This window comes from Poeciliopsis prolifica, unplaced genomic scaffold (assembly GCF_027474105.1).
Source record: "Poeciliopsis prolifica strain line A6 unplaced genomic scaffold, Auburn_PproV2 SCAFFOLD045, whole genome shotgun sequence".
NCBI classification, from domain to species: Eukaryota; Metazoa; Chordata; class Actinopteri; order Cyprinodontiformes; family Poeciliidae; genus Poeciliopsis; species Poeciliopsis prolifica.
This window is the reverse complement of record NW_026562420.1, coordinates 202707-225000: the sequence shown is the minus strand read 5'-3', so window position 1 is coordinate 225000 and position 22294 is coordinate 202707. Positions and strand designations below refer to the sequence as shown.

At 37.6% G+C, this 22294-nt stretch overlaps 1 protein-coding gene across 1 annotated transcript in view; it reads right to left on the bottom strand.

Moving 5' to 3' along the window:
* Positions 1-22294, bottom strand: part of LOC129376904 (voltage-dependent T-type calcium channel subunit alpha-1I-like) — a 169346-nt gene that overhangs the window by 17553 nt on the left and 129499 nt on the right. The window contains exons 23-30 of the mRNA XM_055056561.1: positions 21632-21758; positions 20837-20962; positions 20542-20631; positions 15048-15240; positions 13790-13941; positions 12078-12187; positions 8833-8966; positions 5731-5801 (exon numbers count right to left, since the gene is read on the bottom strand). Of these exons, the coding sequence (XP_054912536.1) occupies positions 5731-5801; positions 8833-8966; positions 12078-12187; positions 13790-13941; positions 15048-15240; positions 20542-20631; positions 20837-20962; positions 21632-21758 (1003 nt within the window). The remainder of the gene's footprint in view (positions 1-5730; positions 5802-8832; positions 8967-12077; positions 12188-13789; positions 13942-15047; positions 15241-20541; positions 20632-20836; positions 20963-21631; positions 21759-22294) is intronic.

The following is a 22294-nucleotide window of genomic DNA, read 5'->3' as shown; positions in this document are numbered from 1 at the left end:
AGAAACATCTTACTTTATTTCAGTGTTTGCACTGAAATAAAGTGCAAACATTAAAAGGGCTGCGCTTTTCAGTCACATGCTATTATTTTATAGTACAATCAAGTAACTATGTTACAATCACAATGCTGCATATGTCAGATATGACTTAAAACAAATTTGACTTTGTAATTTAATGCCTTGTAATTGGGCCCCTGTCTCTTTAAGAAACTCCTGCACATTCTGAAACTGCGGATTCGGGAAGTCATCACAACATGACTCCTCTATTAGCCCTTTAACATTGTTTTTGATGAGGGAATAACATTATAACACAACATAAAGTTTAAAAAGCCAGTTTTACATAATACTGTCACTTTAACACTCTTTACATGTTTTTAAGTCATTATTATAATTACTATAATCATAAATATTTTTTTATCCACATGAGTAAAGCTCAGGCACTGGATATATAGACAAACTGAACTTTATTTGCTTCAATTTATTCACTATTAAGCTTATTACCATACTCCTGAATTAAAAAAAAAATAGATAAGCATGTTTCATAAGATGCAAAGTAAATGCTAACAATCTAAGCACAGGCTTATTATGTAGGCAGTCACACTGTGGTGTGTCAGGGCAAATCACTTTACTTCACAGGGAAATAAATTGCCTGAAAATTCATCCTTGTAAGGTTACTTAGCACTTCCAAAGGGAGATATGCAAAGCAAATGGATAAGGACCCCCCCTGGGGTGCGATAGCGAGCGCTAGCAGCACACCATTAGCTAAGTTGCTTCACAGAGAAGCCGGTGGGGAGCTTCTGAATAATATGTAACTGTGCTAATCTTTGAGGCAGAAAAATAAAGTGATTGTCGATGAGGAAACAATAACATGTACCGTCGTCACTCAAGGAAAGGATGAAAGGGAACCGTGGCAGGACGTGAAGATGAAAGTAGTGCTAAGCTACTGGGAGAGGTAAACACGGAAAGCCCTTAGCAGTTTGAGGCGAGTAAATCAAACCAATGTCTGTTTCTTTGGGAAGAGAATAACAACAAACCACAGTTCTGTAAAACTGCTCAACAGCGGTAAGCTAGTGAGTGACGAGCTTAAGGTACAAAAGCAAACAGCTGGTTTCTGTTGCTAGCACCCCTACACTGGTCAGCTTTTTCTATGAGCATAATTTTTTAATTATGTGGTTACAGAGTTCCAACTGTATAGAAATCTAAGCAAAACAAAAATAAGACTCTTGCATTTATAATGGGAACATGGTTTTACATGTTGTTATAATGTTTCCAGCTAAAATTTACTTTAAAATTGGGGGAAAAAATTTTACCAACAGCTACAAAGTAGTTGATTTTCTATGGCTCTCAGTTAAAAATTTAAGTCTGTTTGAAAGATATTACAAAAATATCACATAATCTGGCATCTCACAAATCAAGATGGTACTTTATTGTGCTTTAAAATACTACTATATGTGCCTGAAGAATACACGGTACCGCCTCTTTAAAACTACAACTAAAGTTAGTGTGTTTTTCTGATCAGGTCAATCAAAATACAGGTCATAGATTTCGGAACTGATAATCATCAGTTCTGATGCAATTGATGCTTTTGGATAAGAAATACAAACAATAAGGTCATGTTATATAATCACAATTAATACATTTTAATGTTGATGTTTGTTTATTTCAGCAACTCAATTTATTGAGTGAAACATTATGGAGATTAATTAGACACAGACTGAGGATTTCCAGCCTTTATTTCTGTTAAACATTATATCTCTTTGTTTACAGGCGATGAAAGTGCAACTTTAAGACTATGTCATAACAGTAACATTTCTAAAACAGAAATAAGAAGTATTTTCAGAACATATTTTAATCTGACAAGCCTCGTTCGACCCATATTCAGCAATCTGACTTATAGAATATGACCTTGTTTTTGCTGAAAACTGTTGTGTTTGTATCAAAATGCTGTGAAATTGTTCTTTTTAACAAAATTTACTGACTTGACATATATATATATATATATATATATATATATATATATATATATATATATATATATATATATATAATGTTTTTAAGGAAAATAATGGGAACATGTAATTTATCCTTTTTGAAAAATACTGGATCAACTGACTTTAAGTGAATATTGGTGACATGGCTTCTTTTATTATACTTAATTTCAGTTAAATTATATTAACCTAAATATATTAAAGTAAATCTCTGTAATGTACTTTTTCTTTAATTTAAAATTTTTGCGATGCCCTGTGTTTGTAATTCCTTTTGGTTCAATCTTCTGTAACACAAAATGAGGAACATAATGAAAGGAGAGCAAGTTAACACGTTGGACAAAAGGTATTTTTGGGGAAATTTACCTTAATACATCAGAGAAAGGCTGCCGTTAAAATGATATACTAATAAGAAGAAAAAAAAAAACTTTGAAAGAGAAATTTGGTGAACGCCTGAGTCCATTAGTGGCATCTTCCATAAAGAGCTGTTTAAAGGAGAAACAACTCCAGTTCCATTAGGCATTTTTAATGGTTTCAAAAACAAAACAGAAAAAAGCATAAATAGATGGCTCCACAATGTCTGACAAAGGAGAAAAAGGACCAAATGTAAGTTTTATGTTATCTGCAGAAAAGCTGATCACACTTCAGAGAGACACAGAGAAAAAATAATGACATGTCCTCCTATTTTGTCTCTAATTTGTTTCTTTAAACACTTAGTTTTGGGAGTTTATATTTCCATTTTGAAAGTTTGATGTAATTTATCTCTGCATGCATCTTTTTAACATCACTAGTCCCTCATCACCACGAAGAAAAAAATAACATTTTGATCGGCAGCTATGATGGAACACCTGCTGTTTTTTTTCTTCATCACCTTCTACACTCCAAGGGTGGTAGTGGCACTTCTGGGGAAGTAATTTTAATAAAAAGGCATCTGTTTTTCATAATTATCACAAAATCCAGGCAAGATCTCATTACAAAAGTACTTGCATTAAAAAAAAGGTAGTGCCAGTTTGGAAGGCAGAGAATAACTCTGAATCTCTTATTTTCTACTGATAATCAAAACTCTTGATATCTATCATTTTTCTTGATTGGATTAACATAGTGTCACATATTGACAATTACCCATCTGTCATACTATTGTTTTGTTTCTTTCGTTTTTTTTATTATTTGGAGATAATAGCAAATATAGGTTTAACATAAACTTCATTGTACCAACATGTTTCATGTTGTATTACGAATATTTAGAAGTTCTAAACCTGCAAAGTTTACATTGATTATCTTTTGAGATATGCGTGTATAATTTCCTATCAGAAACACACTTCGATGTCATTGAAAATTTTGGGAAGAATTTGGAATTTCTAAAATATACATCATGTGCAGATTTTTGTTTCTTCAATCACCCTGATGTTCACATCCCTTCCCTAAAAACACTGACATATTCAGCAGGGACGAAGGAATCCTTCACACGCACCATCCACCTTTTCATGTATGACTCACATTTCTTTACGCACCGTTACATTTGACGATACTTGATAAACACGTACAGCTGAACCCAGGGTGCTTTCTCACTATTAGAGGTAATAGTGAGCTCACCACTCTGTTATTACTTAATCTGTTGTGAGAGACGATAATGCTAAGAGCGCTTCATAAATCAGTGACGATTTGGAAAGAAATGAAGCTTTTCCCGATACACAGAGAAACGCCCTAGAAACAGCAGAGAACACAGATGGTGTGAAGGATTAATGCTAATGAAAAAGATTAAATGATTCAAATAAACAAAAACGGAAGATCTGTTGAAAAAGATTTAAGATCACTTTTTAAAATAACCTATTTAAAAGGACATCATTGTGTTCTCAGCCACAGAGTCACTTTATAGCACAAACAAGTAACTATGTTGCCTTAAGTCAGTGCTTCTCAAATAGTGGGGCGGGCCCCCTTTGGGGGGCGCGGTGCGATACTTGGGGGGGCGCGTGTGATCCTGGGGAACAGGCTTTTTTTTTTGGCCGTACTAGTAGAAAGTGTAATTGCGCACAGTAGGCGGCAGTGGCGCTCTCATTGTTACTTCTGTCACGTTTGCGACAGTGCAACATTTTACGACTTACAAGACAACAGGTTTGCCTTGGTTAGCAGTGTTAAGTCAACAAAAAGCTCCGACTGCGTTCTGTCTATGGCCTCCGTTATTCAACAACCCCCAACATGAAAAAGTTTTTCACAGGGATGAAAAGAAAAGCGGAGAGAGACAAAGATAATGAGACAACAGAAAGTCAACCGAAAGCTAAGAAGAGGAAATACGACAAATCTTAGTTAGCGCTTGGCTTCACTGTGACTACAGTTGGAGAAGAGGAAAGACCGGTGTGTTTGCTGTGTCTAAAAATGCTCGCAGCGGACAGCATGAAGCCAAATAAATTAGTGCGTCACTTAAATACGTTACATCCCAATCACGCCGATAAGCCGCTAGAGTTTTTTCAGCGAAAACGTGCTGAATATTGCCAACAGTCATCCCGCTTTGTGAAGGCTACTTCAGTAAACCATCGAGCGCTGCTAGCATCATATAAGGTGGCGTACCAAATTGCGCAGTGCAAAAGCCCCACACCATAGCAGAGGAGCTGATACTGCCTGCAGCAGTAGACATGGATTTATTTATTTTTAATTTCAGGCATTGATGCACTTAAAATCTTTTCTGTTGCAGACTTAAAACACAATTTAATAAAGTTATTCTTTGTAAGTTTGACCATATGTCTTTCTTTTTTTCTTTAATGTTAATAAGGAAAAAATGTTATGCAGAGATGGATAGTCACGGTGGGGAGTGGGGGGCGCGAATAGTTTTTCTTCTTGCTAGGGAGGGGCGTAACGGAAAATAATTGAGAAGCACTGCCTTAAGTTGTTATAAAAATGCTCTATTTCAATCAGATATCACTTCAAAGAAATTTGACTTTGTAATTTAATGCATTGAAATTAGGCCTCTGTCTCTTTAAGAAAGTCCTGTTCTTTCCAACACTCCACCTTCACAACATGGCTCCTCTATTAACCCACTGTCAACTTTTTTGCCAGTGTTGCACAGAACAGTAGCTTGTATAATGAGTTCAGTAGATGCACAGCGTTTGCTGATTGCTGCTGGCTAGTCTGAAGGAGCTGGAGCTGCATTTTCAAGAAGACAACAATGACGTAAAGGTCAATTTAGCATGATGCTGCACCTTTAAGCAGATATGTTTACTCTCTCTCCAGCTGTGGTTCTATGATTCTTCCACATTTTTTCATATTTTATGTGAACACCCCATTGTAGAAGCTGAAAGTCAGCACTGGAAACCAATGTTCAACAAAATTCTGACCTTACACGTCTCAGTGAAGCTAACAGGACTAAAATCCAGCAATTGTTCACATACTTTCATACTTAACGGCACATGAAAATTAAGGAAATGCTTGAGTGCCGAGTCTTTGTGTACTGAAGGAGCAAGAAATCTTCAGCTGTTCTTGACTCATTAATAGCTGTGGGAATAAAACCTTAACTATGTGCAACTCCAGTTCCTTTATTTCCCAAAAATTCTGATAAAAAGGCTCGAGACAGATTTTCATGGCATTAGGGAGAAGAACTTTGCCATTACCTGACTTCCTGAAAGTCAGTAATTCTCTGGGACCAGTCACAGTTTCTGGTCGTTTATGATTTAAGCAAATGTTAATTAACTCCAAGGTGGCCTTGCAATAAGCTAAGGGAAGATACTGCGAGAGGTGTGTGTGTGATGAGACATACCTGAGGAAGAGCCTGGACCACTGTGTCCAGCAGGGCCCTCATGCCGGTTGCCATTTTCAGTAATTTCAGCACTGGGAAGAAATGGCAGACGATAAGAGAAGTTTGGCCGCAGGACAAACCGTCCAATTTTAGTAGATTTTCAAAACGCTACAGACAAGCTTGAGAGGCAATACAGTTCAGGTATCAAAAGGAAGAAGAAAAAAAAAGACGGTGAAACAGAAAACTAGAAAAAAAAGTCTTGCCTCAGATAGAGGTGAGTAATCAAGATACATTAGAGATAGACAGGGAACACGAGAGAGAGCGAGAGAAGCGATCAATAGAGGGAGATGTGTTTCTGGGCGCCACGCAGGAGACCCTCCGCTGTTCCCAGGCGTCCAATTTCTGAAGGAACACGGAGAAATCCACATGTATCACTGGGGATGTGTACTCCTTCACAGGTATCAGGAATATGGATGTGTGGTTACAAAGACTAATAAATAGCTAAAGTTTTCAAAGAAATGGAAATTGTTTTATGATTCTAATTCGAACATGAAAACAATTTTTTTTTTTTTTGTTTAAAAATGCATTGAATGTCTTTTTACAAAGACTGTAGTCATGAAATGCAGTACTCTAAAATATTTTGCAAAACAGTTCATGCTGCTCTTTGGAACTAACAAACAAAAATAAGATGTACACGGTAGCATTTACATTCATTAAACAGCCGCTATGTAGCATAAGCGTTCATTAGACACAAATTACTCAATGATAAAAGAAATAGATAATTTTCCAAATTAATTACTTCAAAGTGAAACGTATCAGCACTGGATGTCAATAAGAGTTAGGATTTGGAAAAGCTGAGCTATGTGGGTTGATGCTAGCCTGGTGAAACACAATTCCCTTGTTCTACGCCTCACTTTGTCAACTTTGAGGAACGTTTGCTTCCTGGAGGCGTGGACTCTGTTGAAGTTTTAAATTTTACCCAATTGCTAAAGGCTGGACGTGTCGGCGGTATGCTAGTTTGTTGCTCAGAAGCTTAGCGGACGTAGCATACATTGTAAACAACCGTCCGCCACTGAGAAGAGAAAATTGATGAGCCGAATGAAGCGCCTGTTAATGTTAATTGGCCCGGTACAAATTCTTCTGGAGAAATCCAGATGGCAGACCTGTCGACATTCAAAGACATTTTCCAAAATGCAAATAGACTCAAACACACTTGTCTATGGGGCAACATGTGGTAGATATCTGGAGACTCAATACTATCATCACATTTACATAAAATATCTTGGCTCGTGTTGTGGCGATCAGATCAAAAATGCCGCTGCCAGTCCATGTAAGACTTTCATGTAAGCAGCCCAAATCCTAAAATCCAAACATCACTGGCTCTATCCCAGAGAAGGGATTCCAAATCTGAAGTTTTGTGTTTGCTCTCAGATTGGTGGAGCCTGTGTGAATGGCTTGCTGCAGAGGATTTCAATATTAGGTCTGTAAATGATGACTTCAATATTAGTCTTGGGTCCCTGGCAGGGGCGGTTGGGCTTGGCAGAGATATAATGTCAGGGCTGTGTATTTGTTTGGCTGTGTGCTCGACGGCCAGAAATATGGGAGCTTTAGTCAGCTGTGCTCTGTTTACATAAGACAAAACTGTGTGAGATAATTGTGATGTTTGATGAGTCCAGAGATGGAAAAAAAAAATCTAACTGAACCACCGTAGCAAAAACTACATGGGAAAATAATGCCAGAATAAATCATTTACAGAAAGAAAAAATATTTTGCAGAATAGGGTTGTTTTTTTTTTATTATTACCGGGTGCTTTCACACCTGGTACACTCAATTCGATTGAGGACCAAACATATTTTGTTGCATTTTCAGCTGCTGTGGTTCGCTTTCACACCGCAATGCATCCAACGAACCATGCCTTGTGAGCAACCCGTTCCCCTCACAGGGCTGGTTTGCCTGTGGTGGCGCTGCATCAAGAACCACTGAAGAAAACAACATGGAAACCTCTGAAGAGGACATGAGTGCATCTTTCTCCTTCACGAAATGTAGACAAAAGTGAAGTGGCATCATATTTTAGCGGATGTAGGATTTTACTTTTGTAAGAAGACATTTCTCCCACTAGTGCTAGTCTAGCATGTTCGTTTTGGTTGTTCGTTTTGGTTGTATTTACTCAGAATACCTTGTGCTATAGTCCACTTCCTGCTTTTGGAGCAATCTCTGGTCCCATATGGAGTTGAAATGCACAGGAGTTCATCTTACCTGAACAGAGTCGGACAAGAGTTAAATCTCTTGTCCGTATTGGAGTTTGATTGCGCATTCTCACCTCCTCTAACAAACTACACTTTCCAAGCAAACAAACTAGAATTTGATTAAAGCAGACCACACAGGGCTGGTTTGAATACGTCTGTAAAGTTCAAAAGACACCCAGGTATCAATTTCTAATAGTTCTTACAGATTTTTAACCTTGTGGAGTGCATTTTCAGATGCATTTTCAAATACATTCCTTCAACAAAATGTGAACCATTTACACTTTCCATAAACAGGCAGAAGCACAAAAAGGTGGAAAATGACAGAATAATAACAGTTTAGTCATAATACAGAAAATAGCATCAACTTTAAATATTTTCTGTGTTGCTTTCAGAAGTCAAGGAAAGTTTTTCCAGAGTTCAGACAATGTGGCAAGTATAACAAGAGCATAAAAAAGACTGAAAGTCACTAGTCGTCCTCGCACGGTCAAAAGCCCCTCTTGTTTCCAAATTACAGCTAACTGTTGCAAAGTAATTAGCATATCACCCAAGGGTCCTCTCAGCAGTCCCTCAGCAACCCAGTGGAGGGCAAAGGGTGAACATAAACGGGGTGCGGATTATACAAGATTGATGTAATTAGACTTCATCCTCTTCAGTGTGAAGTTAAAGTACACTGTAAGCCTCGACGGATGTCTGCTTTAATTTCCTCTAAATATGAGGAAGCAAAGTGCCAAACGGGAGACATTTAAAACCGCTAATCAATTGGCTTTATTTAGCAGCAATGAAGGCAGCTGTACAAGTGATGCAGCTGCTTAAGGTATGAAGGGTTTGTTGTCTCTGTGCTTTTTGTTGTTGTTGCATCGACTGTAGGGGGAATTACCTCGGGCTATCCGGAGCACCCTCATGATCCTGATGATGGTGGGATTGATGGGAAGGGAGGCGTTGATCTCGATCTCCTCCAGAGTGATGCCCATCACAGACAGCAGAACTATAGCCAAGTCCAGCTGATTCCACCTGCACACACACAACAAGATCTCTATCATCTGAGATGTTAAATTAGACATTAATCAGGCAAAAAAGGAGCTGAGATTTGCCTAATTAAGTGTGTAGCTCTGATTTTAGGATTTCACATACAAAAAGCCTAAATTATACTAATTTCGCAGTGAATATTAATGCTTTGTATGAACTCGGTGCGCAATTTGCTTGACTTTCCAACCTGGCAGATGAATTGCTACCATTTGGCCATAACTTAAAAGGCTGGTGTTGTCATTAATATTAATAACAATAATGGAACGGAGATGCTAATACCTAATTGAAAGTATAGTCTCAAATAATTTGGCCCCCTGACATGGGGTCAGTATGTTTTAAATTGTATGAGTTGGGTCACACTTTGGCAGAAGACTGAGAAAAACAAGTTGATCTCGCCTGTGCATAAAGGTTGTCAACTTCTGAGACATATTTGCAAGGAAACCAGGGTACAGATGAAACCAGGAAACATATTTGCAAGGAAACCAGGGTACAGATGGGAGCAGTATTTAAAGAACTAATGTTACCGGTAAACTGAATCCGTAATATTTGCTACAGAAAAATAGAAAACTGCACTTGGTTCGCCATGCATGAGTAAGAAGCCAGATTACAATTGACAAATCCTTTCAGGGACAAAGATCTCAGATCTGGGAAATATTTCCTCATGACCATTTGTACATTTGGAGAAGAAATGGAGAAGCTTGCACAAGCCCAAGAATATTATTCCATCTGTGAAGGCTGGCAGCATCGTGACTTTGGGGCTTTTCTGCTGGTGGAAGGCTAAAGACAAGGAATGAATTTTAGGATTTGGCATCAGGCTGCTGGTCATAATGAGACAAAAAGACACAAAAATCAACACATTAAGAAGCTGCCCACCAGTCTATGATCACATTGGGTAGTAACTAGTTACCGTACTTTCCGGACTATTAGCCGCACCTGAATATAAGCCGCAGAAGCTAAATTGCATGATTTGTACATAAACAAGCCGCACCGGACTATAAGCCGCAGGTTTTTTATGTTTACGTAATTACCATATGGTTCGTGCACAGAGGGGATTGTTGGGAAAGAGGCAACTGTTTGGGGAATCTCCTATTTATTAACATTTCAACACAAATTGCATATTTGCATACGTTAACTGTTACAATTTAGTGCAATAGTAGCTCCCATTTATAAACATTTGAAGAAACAAGTTGCATATTTGCCTAACGTTTTCAACCATTTAGTGCAATAGTAGCTACAGAAGCTAGAGAACATATAAAGCTACAACAACAAATAAAGTGCTGTGACACGACAGTAAGTCTAAATTGCAGTAACACGGCTGCTTAAAATATACGGTTTATCAGCCTACCAGAAAAGTTATTACCATAACCCTCCTCTTCACCTTGGTGAAGTAAACGGCTGTAACCAGAAAAGTCAAGTCATTAATCCTCATCTTCGTCTTCTTCCTCCGTACTAACACCACAAAAGTCCTCATCTTCAGTGTCGGAAACAAACAGGTTCAGGGCTTCGTCAGTCACTCTCCCCTCTCTTTCGATGTCACTCTCAAAACCAACAAACTCCTTTTCGTCACTGTCGGAATCGAACAGCCTCTGAAAGGCCTCAGGTGTGGCGGCGTCCTCCTGTCAATCACGCAGCAGTCCAGCCTTTCTGAACCCGTTGGTGATTGTGAATTTTTTTACACTCCTCCACGCCATCAAGATCCACTCGCAAACTTGTGTGAGTGGATAATGAGGGTATCTCACAAACTGTCTTGTGCTCGCAATGTCCGTCTTTCTCGCTGTCGTTCTGTCTCGTACCACTCGCGGTAGAAGTCTGCTTCCGGAGGACCTCCGCGTTCCCGTGTGCGCGATTTCTTGTGTATTGAAGCAAATGTGACATCAACATGGTGGATGGTAAAATCCATAGATTTTATGGCAAGCCGTTTTAACATAAATTTGGTTTTGCCGCCCTTACATTCCAGATATCTCAAATTGTTTTATGACTAGACATTTTAGCAATTTAAGATATCTCTAATTATATTTTGACTAGACAAAATACCTATTTGAGATATCTCTAATTACATTCTGACTAGTCAAAATGTAATTGGAGATATCTTGAATTATTATTCTTACTAGTCAGAATATAAGTGCAGATATCTTAAATTACCATTCCGGATAGTCAAAATGTAGTTTTGTCTAGTCAAAATGCATTTTCAGATATCTAGAATATAATTACGGATAGTCAGACGGAACCGAATTTATGTTAAAATGGCTTGCCATAGAGATTAGGTATCCCCCTAGTGGCCGTTAGCTGTAAAAATCCATAGATAAGCCGCACTGCTATATAAGCCGCAGGGTCGAAAAAATGGGAAAAAGTCGCGGCTTATAGTCCGAAAATTACGGTACATTTACTTGAGTAACATTTTTGAAAAGATTCACCTTTAGGAGTATTTTTTAACAACGCTGTACTTTTGAGTAATTTTATAATGAAGTATTTCTATTCTTGAGTAAAATTTCTAGATTCTCTACCCACTTGAATGAACAAACATGTTTTAACCAAAAATTCACCAGACACACACATGCAGTTTTTGTTAAAGATTCATCAGTTCTGTTATTGAAAGACGCTGATTTGGAAAAACTTTATTTTGCCCAATTTGGTTATTTTTTTGTTACGTACAAGGATTATTGTCAGATTTCCACTTAACTTTATATTTCAGTCTATCTCATTATATATTTTTAAAACTTTACTCAGTACTTCAGTAGATGTTTTGCCAAATAGTTTTTTCACTCTTATTTAAGCAATTTCTTGGATGGAAACTTTTTACTTTTACATGGAGAGGAGTAGAAATATCTTGAAATAGTGCTACATCTACTTGAGTATCATTTCTGGCTACTGGCTGAGAATTATAAAAACTTTAGCATTCAACATGCTGGTAAAATTAGAGAATGACTTCACACTTAAATCTGCCAGCGGTAAAAAAACAACAACAAATAGGCTGAACTGTCATTTCCACAAGAGCTGTCCAGTATTAACATGTTTCAAAGCAGGACGCCCTTAAAAAAGCACATTAATGAACAATATAGTTGAAAGCAGGCATCTGCTAAAAAGCCAGAGGTTCACCTGTCCTTGAAAAAGCGGCGGAAGCCGAAGGCTACTAGCTTGAGAGACGCTTCGATGACAAAGGTGGAGGTGAAGAAGTAGTTGCAGTACTTCAGGGCGGTCTCAAGAGACTGAAAGCAGAAAAGTTCAAAGAGAAAAAAATGGACGTTTGAAAGCAAAAACGGCATCAGGAATGCAAACTATAATTTGTTTTCTATCTGGACTTGTTTGTTTCATTTGATTCTGCTGATCATTTATTTATCACTTTAATTTGAGAAGTCAGAAGAACATAATCTCAACTGGTTATGAGGATTGTTGATCAGAGAGTGTGTTTTGACAGAGGGAGCAAATGATCTCGCCAACAAGTCACTCTTAACAGAGGCGAGTTTAATTGAGACAGACAAGTAAATTATATGCAACTCTGGAGAGGAAATATGCAGCATTTGTTTTTTGTTTGTCTTGAGCTACTGCTCTGCAATTAATGAGGTATTGATGATTAAATCTTATTTGCATGTAGACGGAGAGGAGAAGCACACGCTAAAGAAGCTTCAGTAATTTCTATCGTATCCTACAAACTATTTCAGCTCATGAGATATAATAAAGGAGTAGTGAACTCCTTGCTAGTCATCATGTAAACTAATAGAAACACCATACAGTGAACCGCTGCCTCTTTGTAGTTCAGCATTTGTGAATTCACATACATGTTTATTTTCCTGTGGAGCTTTCTAGCATATTGACTGATTTACATACTGGTAATAAATCAGTTACTAGCCAAAACAGCTTGGGAACTTAAAAATACAAATGTGCATCACTAATAAGGACAGATATAAAGATAATCTTGAATGTTAGCTTCCGTGGTAATAAACACGGTAATATCCACTGTCCATGTTTATCAATGAATATTAAAATCTATACATTCGCTTCAAGTATTCACAGGGGATTTTGGGCTCTAACCTCCATGAATGCTCCAGGTTTACTGCTATCCTTCTGTAATAATCACTATGTTCCATCAGTTTGGCAGAAATATGATTTTTTTTGTTTGTTTTAAGAATAAAAGTAATTTCATGATTCTATGTAGGACTGTGATATTTTGATGTTTTTGTTCAAGATTACTATCAGTATTGCCCTGATCCAATATTAGATATTGGTTGGATATTATCAAAAGAGAAAAAAAAGAGTATCGGACTATATTAGCCCCTGTCTAAAATCTCCGACATAAGAACGCCAACAGAAGCAGTCCTCTCCAGCGTTTAGTCTGCCCCAGCATTTCTGTTCAGCAGCAGTTGGAACCTGCATGCAAACCAATTGGATAATAATACATGGGTCGGTTGTTCTCATACCTATTGCTATTGACTATTGTTCTCTGAGTAATATCACATATCAGATATCTTCTAACATTCCCCATAAGTAATCAAAGTCTGTATTATTTGTGCTGGTATCATATTGGGTCAGTATCGGTATCGGCCAATACTCAAAGCTGCAATATTGGTATCGTATCGGATGTGAAAAAGTTCTAATAACTGAACAGTAAATATCTTATACGGATTTACGAGTAGTCTTCTTATATCACAATTGTTTGTTATGAAAGAGCAGAAAACTATTGAGATAACAAAAAATAATCAAAAACAAAAAGCAGGCAGAAATCAACAGCGGGCGTTGGCAAGGGACCCAACAGACGTTGTGACGCCCTCAATGAGTCCACAAAATCCCTCTGAATCAAGATGTGTGTTCACCTGTGGCTGGCTGTAGTGCTCCAGGGACATGGTGATGACGTTAATGCAGATAATAAAGGTGATCACGAGGTCCAGGTAGTGGCTAGTACACAGAGCATGGATGGCCAGCCGGGTACGGCCGTAGGAAGAATAATAAGGCAGTTTCTGGGCTTCTGCACGACAAAATGGCAAAAATCAGATTAAGGATTTAAAAAAATAAATAGAATGAAAAGATCGAAACAGGACGTGGTTTTGAGACATTTAAAAAACACAAATAAAACAAAAGTACACCAATTCTTTTGGTGTTCCTACTGGCCATCAGACTGCTCAACAATCCCATCACTAAAACTGTCTTGAAAATATTAAGCTCTCTCTCTCTCTCTCTCTCTCTCTCTCTCTCTCTCTCTCTCTCTCTCTCTCTCTCTATATATATATATATATATATATATATATATATATATATATATATATATATATATATTAACACAATACTATTTGTTTATTATGTAATTATAGGCACACTTGTGTTTCTGTGTGTGCTACGGTGAACAAGCCATGATATTTCACTGCCAATTTTTTGTTTCTTTGAGCAATGACAGTAAAGTAAGTAAGTCTAATTATACAATGTCAAGGAGGTTGACTAGTAAAAACACATGTGAAAATCTCTCCCCTGCCCAAAAACCAAAGGAGAAACTGTGTGTGTTTTTAAAAACAAGGCAAATTGAAAAAGTTAATATCAAATTTGTTTGTATAGTGCATTTAAGACAATCTACACCAATGATTAAAATAACAAAGTCAGAGATATTAAACAACAAATAGAAAACAAAGAGAATCAGAAAACACAAGAAATAAAAACAAGGTTTAACAACTAAGTAAAAATGAGGAGCAGAGAAAATTATGCAAAGAAAGAGACATAAAATATAAGAGCTCATATTAATGGAAGAAGCTTCATAACAGTGAGCCAAAGGTTAAGTAGTTTTAAATGAGTTCAAATAAAGACTTGTTCTCATTAATGTTACAGAAATTAGCATGTGTTATCTATGTTTCTTAAAAATAGGAGCTTATTTTAAAGTTTTCAGCTCAATATAACGGCATGTTACATAACTTTCTTCTTAGACCACATTCTGTTCTCAAACGATTCAAGAGTCTTCTGTTTTATCAATTCTGTTTTATCAATTCCAGTGATCTTCACCTTCCCCGATTCATAAACTCATCACTTCTTGAAATGTCACCTAATTTACTTCCTCTACTGGTCAATCCACAACGTTCTCTTTCTTACTTCTCCTCTTCTTTTCCATGCGACGCTGGCGCTTTTCCTCCCTGCGCCTCGCCTCCTCCACTTCCTGGTGCTGCCGACACTTGTGGAAGTTCTCCACCACCACGCCCACGAACATATTGAGGACAAAGAAGCTGACAATCAGGAGGAACGAGATGAAGTAGAGCAGCATCCACGGATTGTTGTTGGTCAACGGCTGGAGAGAAACAGATGAAATGATAAATGACTGGGAGGGAAAAAAAGTGATTCTTTTGGAATAAGAAACCACAAGCATGGACAAATTGGAATTTAAAAAACAAAACAAAAAGTGAAACAGATGCAGTGTTGCTGAAGTGTAACTGAAAATAAAATAACCTGTAATAAATGAAAATTACTGAATTGTAAAATAAGAAAATGAGCTTTTCAGTTAATTGAAAAATGACAAGATAACAGTTCCACACCACTGGTGCAAAAAAAGTGAAAAAAACAAAAAACAAAAAAGAACAGAGGATCATCTGCGTATAGATGTGAATATCAAAACCACATAAATACTGGAAATACACAAAATCTTTCCAAGTATTTTTCCTTATTTATTCATTTATTTTTAATTAACATTAAGGAATTACTGACTTAAAACAAGCTTCTGTATGCAGCTAAAAAGTAACTGGTAAGCTAGTTTTGTCCTACTTCAAGTGTATGAAGATATTTCCACAAGAAACGAAATCCAAACTACTTGGTAAGATTTGGTGTTTTTGCAAAGTAACAGGTATTCATATTTAGGCATCATTTGGACAAGTTAGGAATTCGAATTTGAAAAACTAAATGCATAGAAAGGAAACAAAACAATCCTCAGTAGAGATTTTATCAGATCCGAACCCAAAGCTGTGCTCCAGTGAGAGACCTTAAAAAGTTTCCTTAAACTATTTGCACTTGTTAATATTTAGGAGTCTTGGGCTAAATCTAGAAGAAACAAGCTCTGCCTGTGCTTAATTACAGCCTTCTGGTTCTCCACAGGTCAGCATGTTTGTGACTCAGAGTTTCCATAGGCGACTCCTGACAGATAAAATAAGCTCTTGTTCGTATAAGTCGGCGAGGTTACCAAGCCTCGACCACATAAACGACCACTCCACTGGTCGTCAAGCCTCTAAACCCAAAAGAGAGACAAAAATCGAGGCAGAGGATAGAAGCAAGGAGACAATGTAGGAAGGAGGAAGAAAAAAAAAACTGGAGTGATTTAGAGAAGAGGAGATAATCATCAGGAAACAAAAAAAAAATCTATTTCAGGTGCAATAAAGTCAGAGACGAGAGAGACACGTTTTCAATCTAAGTGCTGAAAGCTCAGCATGGAGTGTAAATGAAATTAGTCAGGCTGTGCAAAGTTGGAGAGCGGTGAGGTATTCCCTGACGTGCAGACTGACTCATCCAGCATGATGCCAGCTCTTACTGATGGAGTCATTTTTTAAGACGCGGCCACCAGAGATGATTCATTTGCACTATATCCTCTAGCTTTATGGTCACTCCTGTGGAAAACACTGCACTGTAAACACTTCTAACCCAAAGCTGAGGTGGAAAGGACAACAGCTCTGATGCCACGGTTTCTAAAGAGAGCTCCGGCAGCGAGAGAAGAGTCAGACTGCAGAGGCCACCTTGGGCAGTGTTTGCACAGAGGAAGTTTCCCGGAGAAGAGAATGCTTTCTTTTACTTTCTTTTTCACTTTTTAAAGAGGCGATACAAGGTAAAAAATGTACTTCTTTCAGATTCACAGCATGTTATAATGTTATTCTCACTAAAAAACATACCTGGAGTGTTGATTTGATTCTTTCATGCATGTTTGAGAAATTATTCAATCTCCCATGGCAAACATTCAGCTACGCAAAACACCTGGATGGACATAGTCCCGCCTTTAAGGACGAAGCTCCTCTTCAGAGCTGCAGCTTCCCAGATTCAGAGCTTCCACCTCACAGAGGAACCCTTCTGCACTCGGCTCCTTCAGACTAGCCAACAGCAATTAGAAACACCTGGTGGAACTGCGGATCTGCTGAGCTCATTATAGGAGCTTCTTCTCTGCTAAAAACATTGTTAAAAGATTAATAGAGGAGCCATGTTGTGATTGTTTCAGAAAGAAACACCTACTCTTTAAAGAGATGGAGGTCCAATTTCAAGATATTAAATTACAACGTAAAACTTCTTATAAGTCATATTTGATATTTACAGCATTCTGAAGGTCACAAACTTATTTAATTATGCAATAAATTGGGACAATGTGCCTGGGAAACCAAAATACTGCCCCTTTAAGTGTCGTCTGTTTTCTATCTATCTATCTATCTATCTATCTATCTATCTATCTATCTATCTATCTATCTATCTATCTATCTATCTATCTATCTATCTATCTATCTATCTATCTATCTATCTATCTATCTATCTATCTATCTATCTATCTATCTATCTATCTATCTATCTATCTATCTATCTATCTATCTATCTATCTATCTATCTATCTATCTATCTATATCTATCTATCTATCTATCTATCTATCTATCTATCTATCTATCTATCTATCTATCTATCTATCTATCTATCTATCTATCTATCTATCTATCTATCTATCTATCTATCTATCTATCTATCTATCTATCTATCTATCTATCTATCTATCTATCTATCTATCTATCTATCTATCTATCTATCTATCTATCTATCTATCTATCTATCTATCTATCTATCTATCTATCTATCTATCTATCTATCTATCTATCTATCTATCTATCTATCTATCTATCTATCTATCTATCTATCTATCTATCTATCTATCTATCTATCTATCTATCTATCTATCTATCTATCTATCTATCTATCTATCTATCTATCTATCTATCTATCTATCTATCTATCTATCTATCTATCTATCTATCTATCTATCTATCTATCTATCTATCTATCTATCTATCTATCTATCTATCTATCTATCTATCTATCTATCTATCTATCTATCTATCTATCTATCTATCTATCTATCTATCTATCTATCTATCTATCTATCTATCTATCTATCTATCTATCTATCTATCTATCTATATATATATATATATATATATGTCATTGGATCTGTCTAACCACGTTCTACAAATGTTCCTGCTGCATGTCTACCTGCAATAATTAGCTACAGCAGCATTGTTATTTTGCCAAAGCCGAATAACAGAGAGGACATTTTGTTTGAAGACGTCGTCTCAGTATTTTAACTTTCCCTCCGCCCACTGGACGTGCTCTATCAAGGCCCCATTTATGCTCCGTTTATGCATGTAAATAGGGCTTTTGTCAAGCGTCACTCCCCTGGACCTTAAAAGCCGTTTATTAAGTTGCCATGGTTGATGGGCAACTGAGTCACTAGAGGGCGTTTTTCAATTAGCTTCCAAATTTAGAGGAGCGTCTCAGACAGCGACAAACATGGCGACGGCGGAGGGGATCTTGATAGTGTGGTCTCAGAGAAATGAAAACAGGCACTGCAGTAGTTCACTAAATGCCTTGCAGAATGTGAACTGAGAAGTTCTGACAGGTCCAGAATCTTAAGTCTTTTTTTTCTTTCTTTTTGCTGATCTTGCATGAGCTACGCTATCCAACACTGCCTCAAAGGGGAGTGGTGGGATTGTTCAGTTGATGATGGACTAAAATACACATGAATCACTTCAGGTCAATTCAGGTTACAAGAAGACTGACATTCGACAGCAAGGACCTCAGTCAGTTTTTCACAGAAGAAGATTAGAGCCACTGAAGAAAAAAAAAGACAGTTCTGACTTTAATCTCAGAATTCTGACTTTATAATTTATGGGCACCGGGGGGAGGAACCATCTTTCAATGATCAACATGCTAGTTGTGCAGAAGAGCAACAAAATATCTGGAGGAACATGGTGGATTTAAGTCAGCTTTTCGTGTTTGAAGGGTATTCCAAGATGCCATTTCATGAATTAAACAACAAAAGTTGAGTAAAACAAGATGGATAGTTTAATGTCTAAAGTGTAGCGGCTACAGCTAGCTGTTAGCATGGTTTTAGCTTTCATCGACGGAGGAATTAACGTGTCTCGCAATGTTACATCACGCGTTAATTAAGGGTGTAAACAGTTGTTGTTTGCAGTAATTATCCCTGAAGGGGTTGTTTTGTTTTATTTTATTTTTTGTTTATTTGAATGCTATAAGGAAATGAAGCAGAGTCTATAATACATATATAGTGACCAATATGATTGGCGTGTCAATAACATTTATTTTAGCGAAAGAGAGAAAGGTTACTCGGTTGTTCTGATCACTGTTTCACTAACACCAACTGATGTGCATTACTATGTTAGTGGCACATATTGACAAAAAAAAAAAAAAGGAAACTGTTCCATAATCACAAAATCATTTTCCTGCACTGTATGATATGTGATCATCACAAGACTGAAGTTTCGTCATATGCCATTTGCAAATAGTACAGTTATCGTCCAGGTGCGCAAATGTTACAGGCTGCAGTTGTAATTCACTAAATCAAAGTGAAGAAGAAGAAGTGTGGCAAAAAACTGGGTCAAATTCTTTTAGTGTTGGATTTTTCTCCCTCCCCAAAACAATGTATAAAATGTCAGATTGGATTAGGAAAATCAGTGCAACATCACCTGAATTCATTTCAGGCTTTTTTTTTTTTGACATCCTTTATGTTCTTTCGTTCATGTTCATGTAGCACTTTTGCAATTTGTAATTATGCTTTCAATTTGCTGAAATGGTTTGCACCTCAGGGCCACCGTAGTGTTGCTCTACGACACACTGGCTACCTGTCCAAGGTGAACCCCGCCTCTCGCCCGGAATGCTAGCTGGACATAGGCACCAGCACCCCTCCTGACCCCAGTAGGGACAAGGATATTGGACAATGGAAGGATGTATTTAATAAATGTAAAAGGCTTGCATATTATATTTATTTATTTGTCATATCGGCTCAGAAAAATGGGGAAATGATTAGGAGTGCATCGTTATTTGATGGTTTTCCCCTCAGCTTTGTTGATTTTTTTTTCCCACAAAGGCAAACATAAAATAATTTCACAAAGAAAGATGTTGTCTGTAGTATCGACAACATAAAGCTGAGTCAAATAGACTGTAGATGACTGGAACTCGTCCTCCTCCAGCTCAGTTCCAAAGACCATCTGAAAAAGTTTTTTCGGGTGAAAGTTGGATTTTTAAAAAATTCAGATCAACTGGAGCTGTTTGAAGTTTGGTAGTAGTTTTTATAACGATGCCTCCAAGTGTGCCTCGCTGTTGTAGCACATTAGGGAATATTAGGGAGCTCCAACTGGCTGAAGAATCACAGGACCAGAAAGATTGCATTCACACCGTCCAACTAAAAAGACAATATGTCACAGTTTGACAAAAGGTAATCGATTCACACTGAAATCTGGTGACACACTCCGAGTAAACCCAATGGACTGCAACACAGAGGAGTTAGGAACGGTTAGACTGAGCGTGAAAAATGGGTCAGTGATCGCCACATGCATTTACCTGCTGGTCGATCCCCACTGCGTCCAGTCCATGGTACATGATGTTAACCCAGCCGTCTTTTGATGCTAGAACAAACAGCGACATAAGAGCCTATAGGAACACAGGCAAAACACACATATTACTTATTTGTTTTTTTTTTTTTTTACTTTGGCGTTCCCTCCCAAAATACTTTCCGAATTAACTCCCAGGTTTTGAGAACGACCTTCTGTGGACAGGCCTACGTTTGCAAGTTCAAAAATAACACAGAGGTGACGAAAGGGAATATCTTCATTTTGGTAATGTTTTTGTCCTGTACCTGTCCAAGGTTGTCAAAGTTGTACTTGTGGTGAACCCATCGGTAACCGGCTCTGATGCAGTCCGTTTTATTCGTGATGTTCTTCACGTCTGAACCCACGCAGTAGTAAAACTTGCCTTTGAAGAGCTTTTGAGGCAAAAAACGCAGAGAGGGAGAGATGAGTGAACGAAGTGAACAAAGACACATTCTGACAACGGCATGATAACACTAGTAAGCACAGTCAGACGTCGCCTTTTACACAGCTTTTGAAGTAATCTCACATTTAGCATCTGAAATAAAGCTTCAAAATGCAACTTGATGGCAACGGTCAGGTGGTCTTCTGTGTCGTTCCTATCAAACACGTCATAGATGGAAAGTGTGGAAAGCAATGTATGCAGGTGGGGAACATTGAAATTAATAATAGCTGAGCTTTGGGGGAGAACGAGACATGTAGGGATGGGAGCCAATAGCAACTTGTGACTTAGGACTGCAGGTTCTCATTCAATCAAGTTTCCTCCATTAGTTCAGATGATTTGTCTTTGTCTAGAGATGCTGTTAGTTGACACAACCAAAAAACAGAATTATAATCCTCGACTCCAATTTTCTAAACTTTGGAAGCTCGACCATCAGCCAACACTTAAATCAGAAACTATTCTTATCCATCGGTCAACAATTATCACCCGACTGTTGCCAACTTAATGGGCAGGTCAGGCTTTTCGAAGACCGGTGATCAGCCAGAAGAGTGCAATCGGTGCACCCCTTGTAAATTTTATTTGGCGAAAGGGAAGGTACTTTTCTGAAGATGCTTTCATGTACCTGAACTCCGAGAATGCCAAAGATGATGAAAAAGGCACAGCAGATGAGGACAATGTTTCCAATGGGTTTGAGGGAAGTAATTAGCGTCTCCACCACCAGCTTCAGCCCTGGAGCCCTGCTGATAACCCTGTGACCCACGTGAAGGCAGGCAGAGAGAAAACTAGTGAGAAAAAGACTCACATATAGAGAGAAGGACAGAGGGCAAGAAAGCTGACTTTCAATGTAAAACTGTTAAATAGGAACTGAGTTTGCCATGTCATTATCATCAAAGTAGCAATGAAAAAGCTTGTGTCTTCACTGTATTATACGAAGAACAGATGTATATTAAATTGGTCATAGATGGATTGACTTAGCTCTTTTTAATTGGTGTTTATGACAAAATAAACACCCGATACACTTGGCAGCTTTCCTTGTAAAGATTTTTTTTAAAAAAGAAAAGCTGCAGTGACATTTTATAGGTAGAAAAATTCTACATTTCATCTGAAAGTATTTCTCTAGTGGTAAAAAAAACAACTATCTGCTATGATATATTTTGTTTTTGGGCATTGAAAGCATTGACTGCAAACTGAAGTCACAAAAGCATTTAAGGTACACAACTTGAGGTTGATTAAAGTGTCTTAAAACCTTCCAATAGGAACCCAGGACTTCTTGTTTCTATGGAGT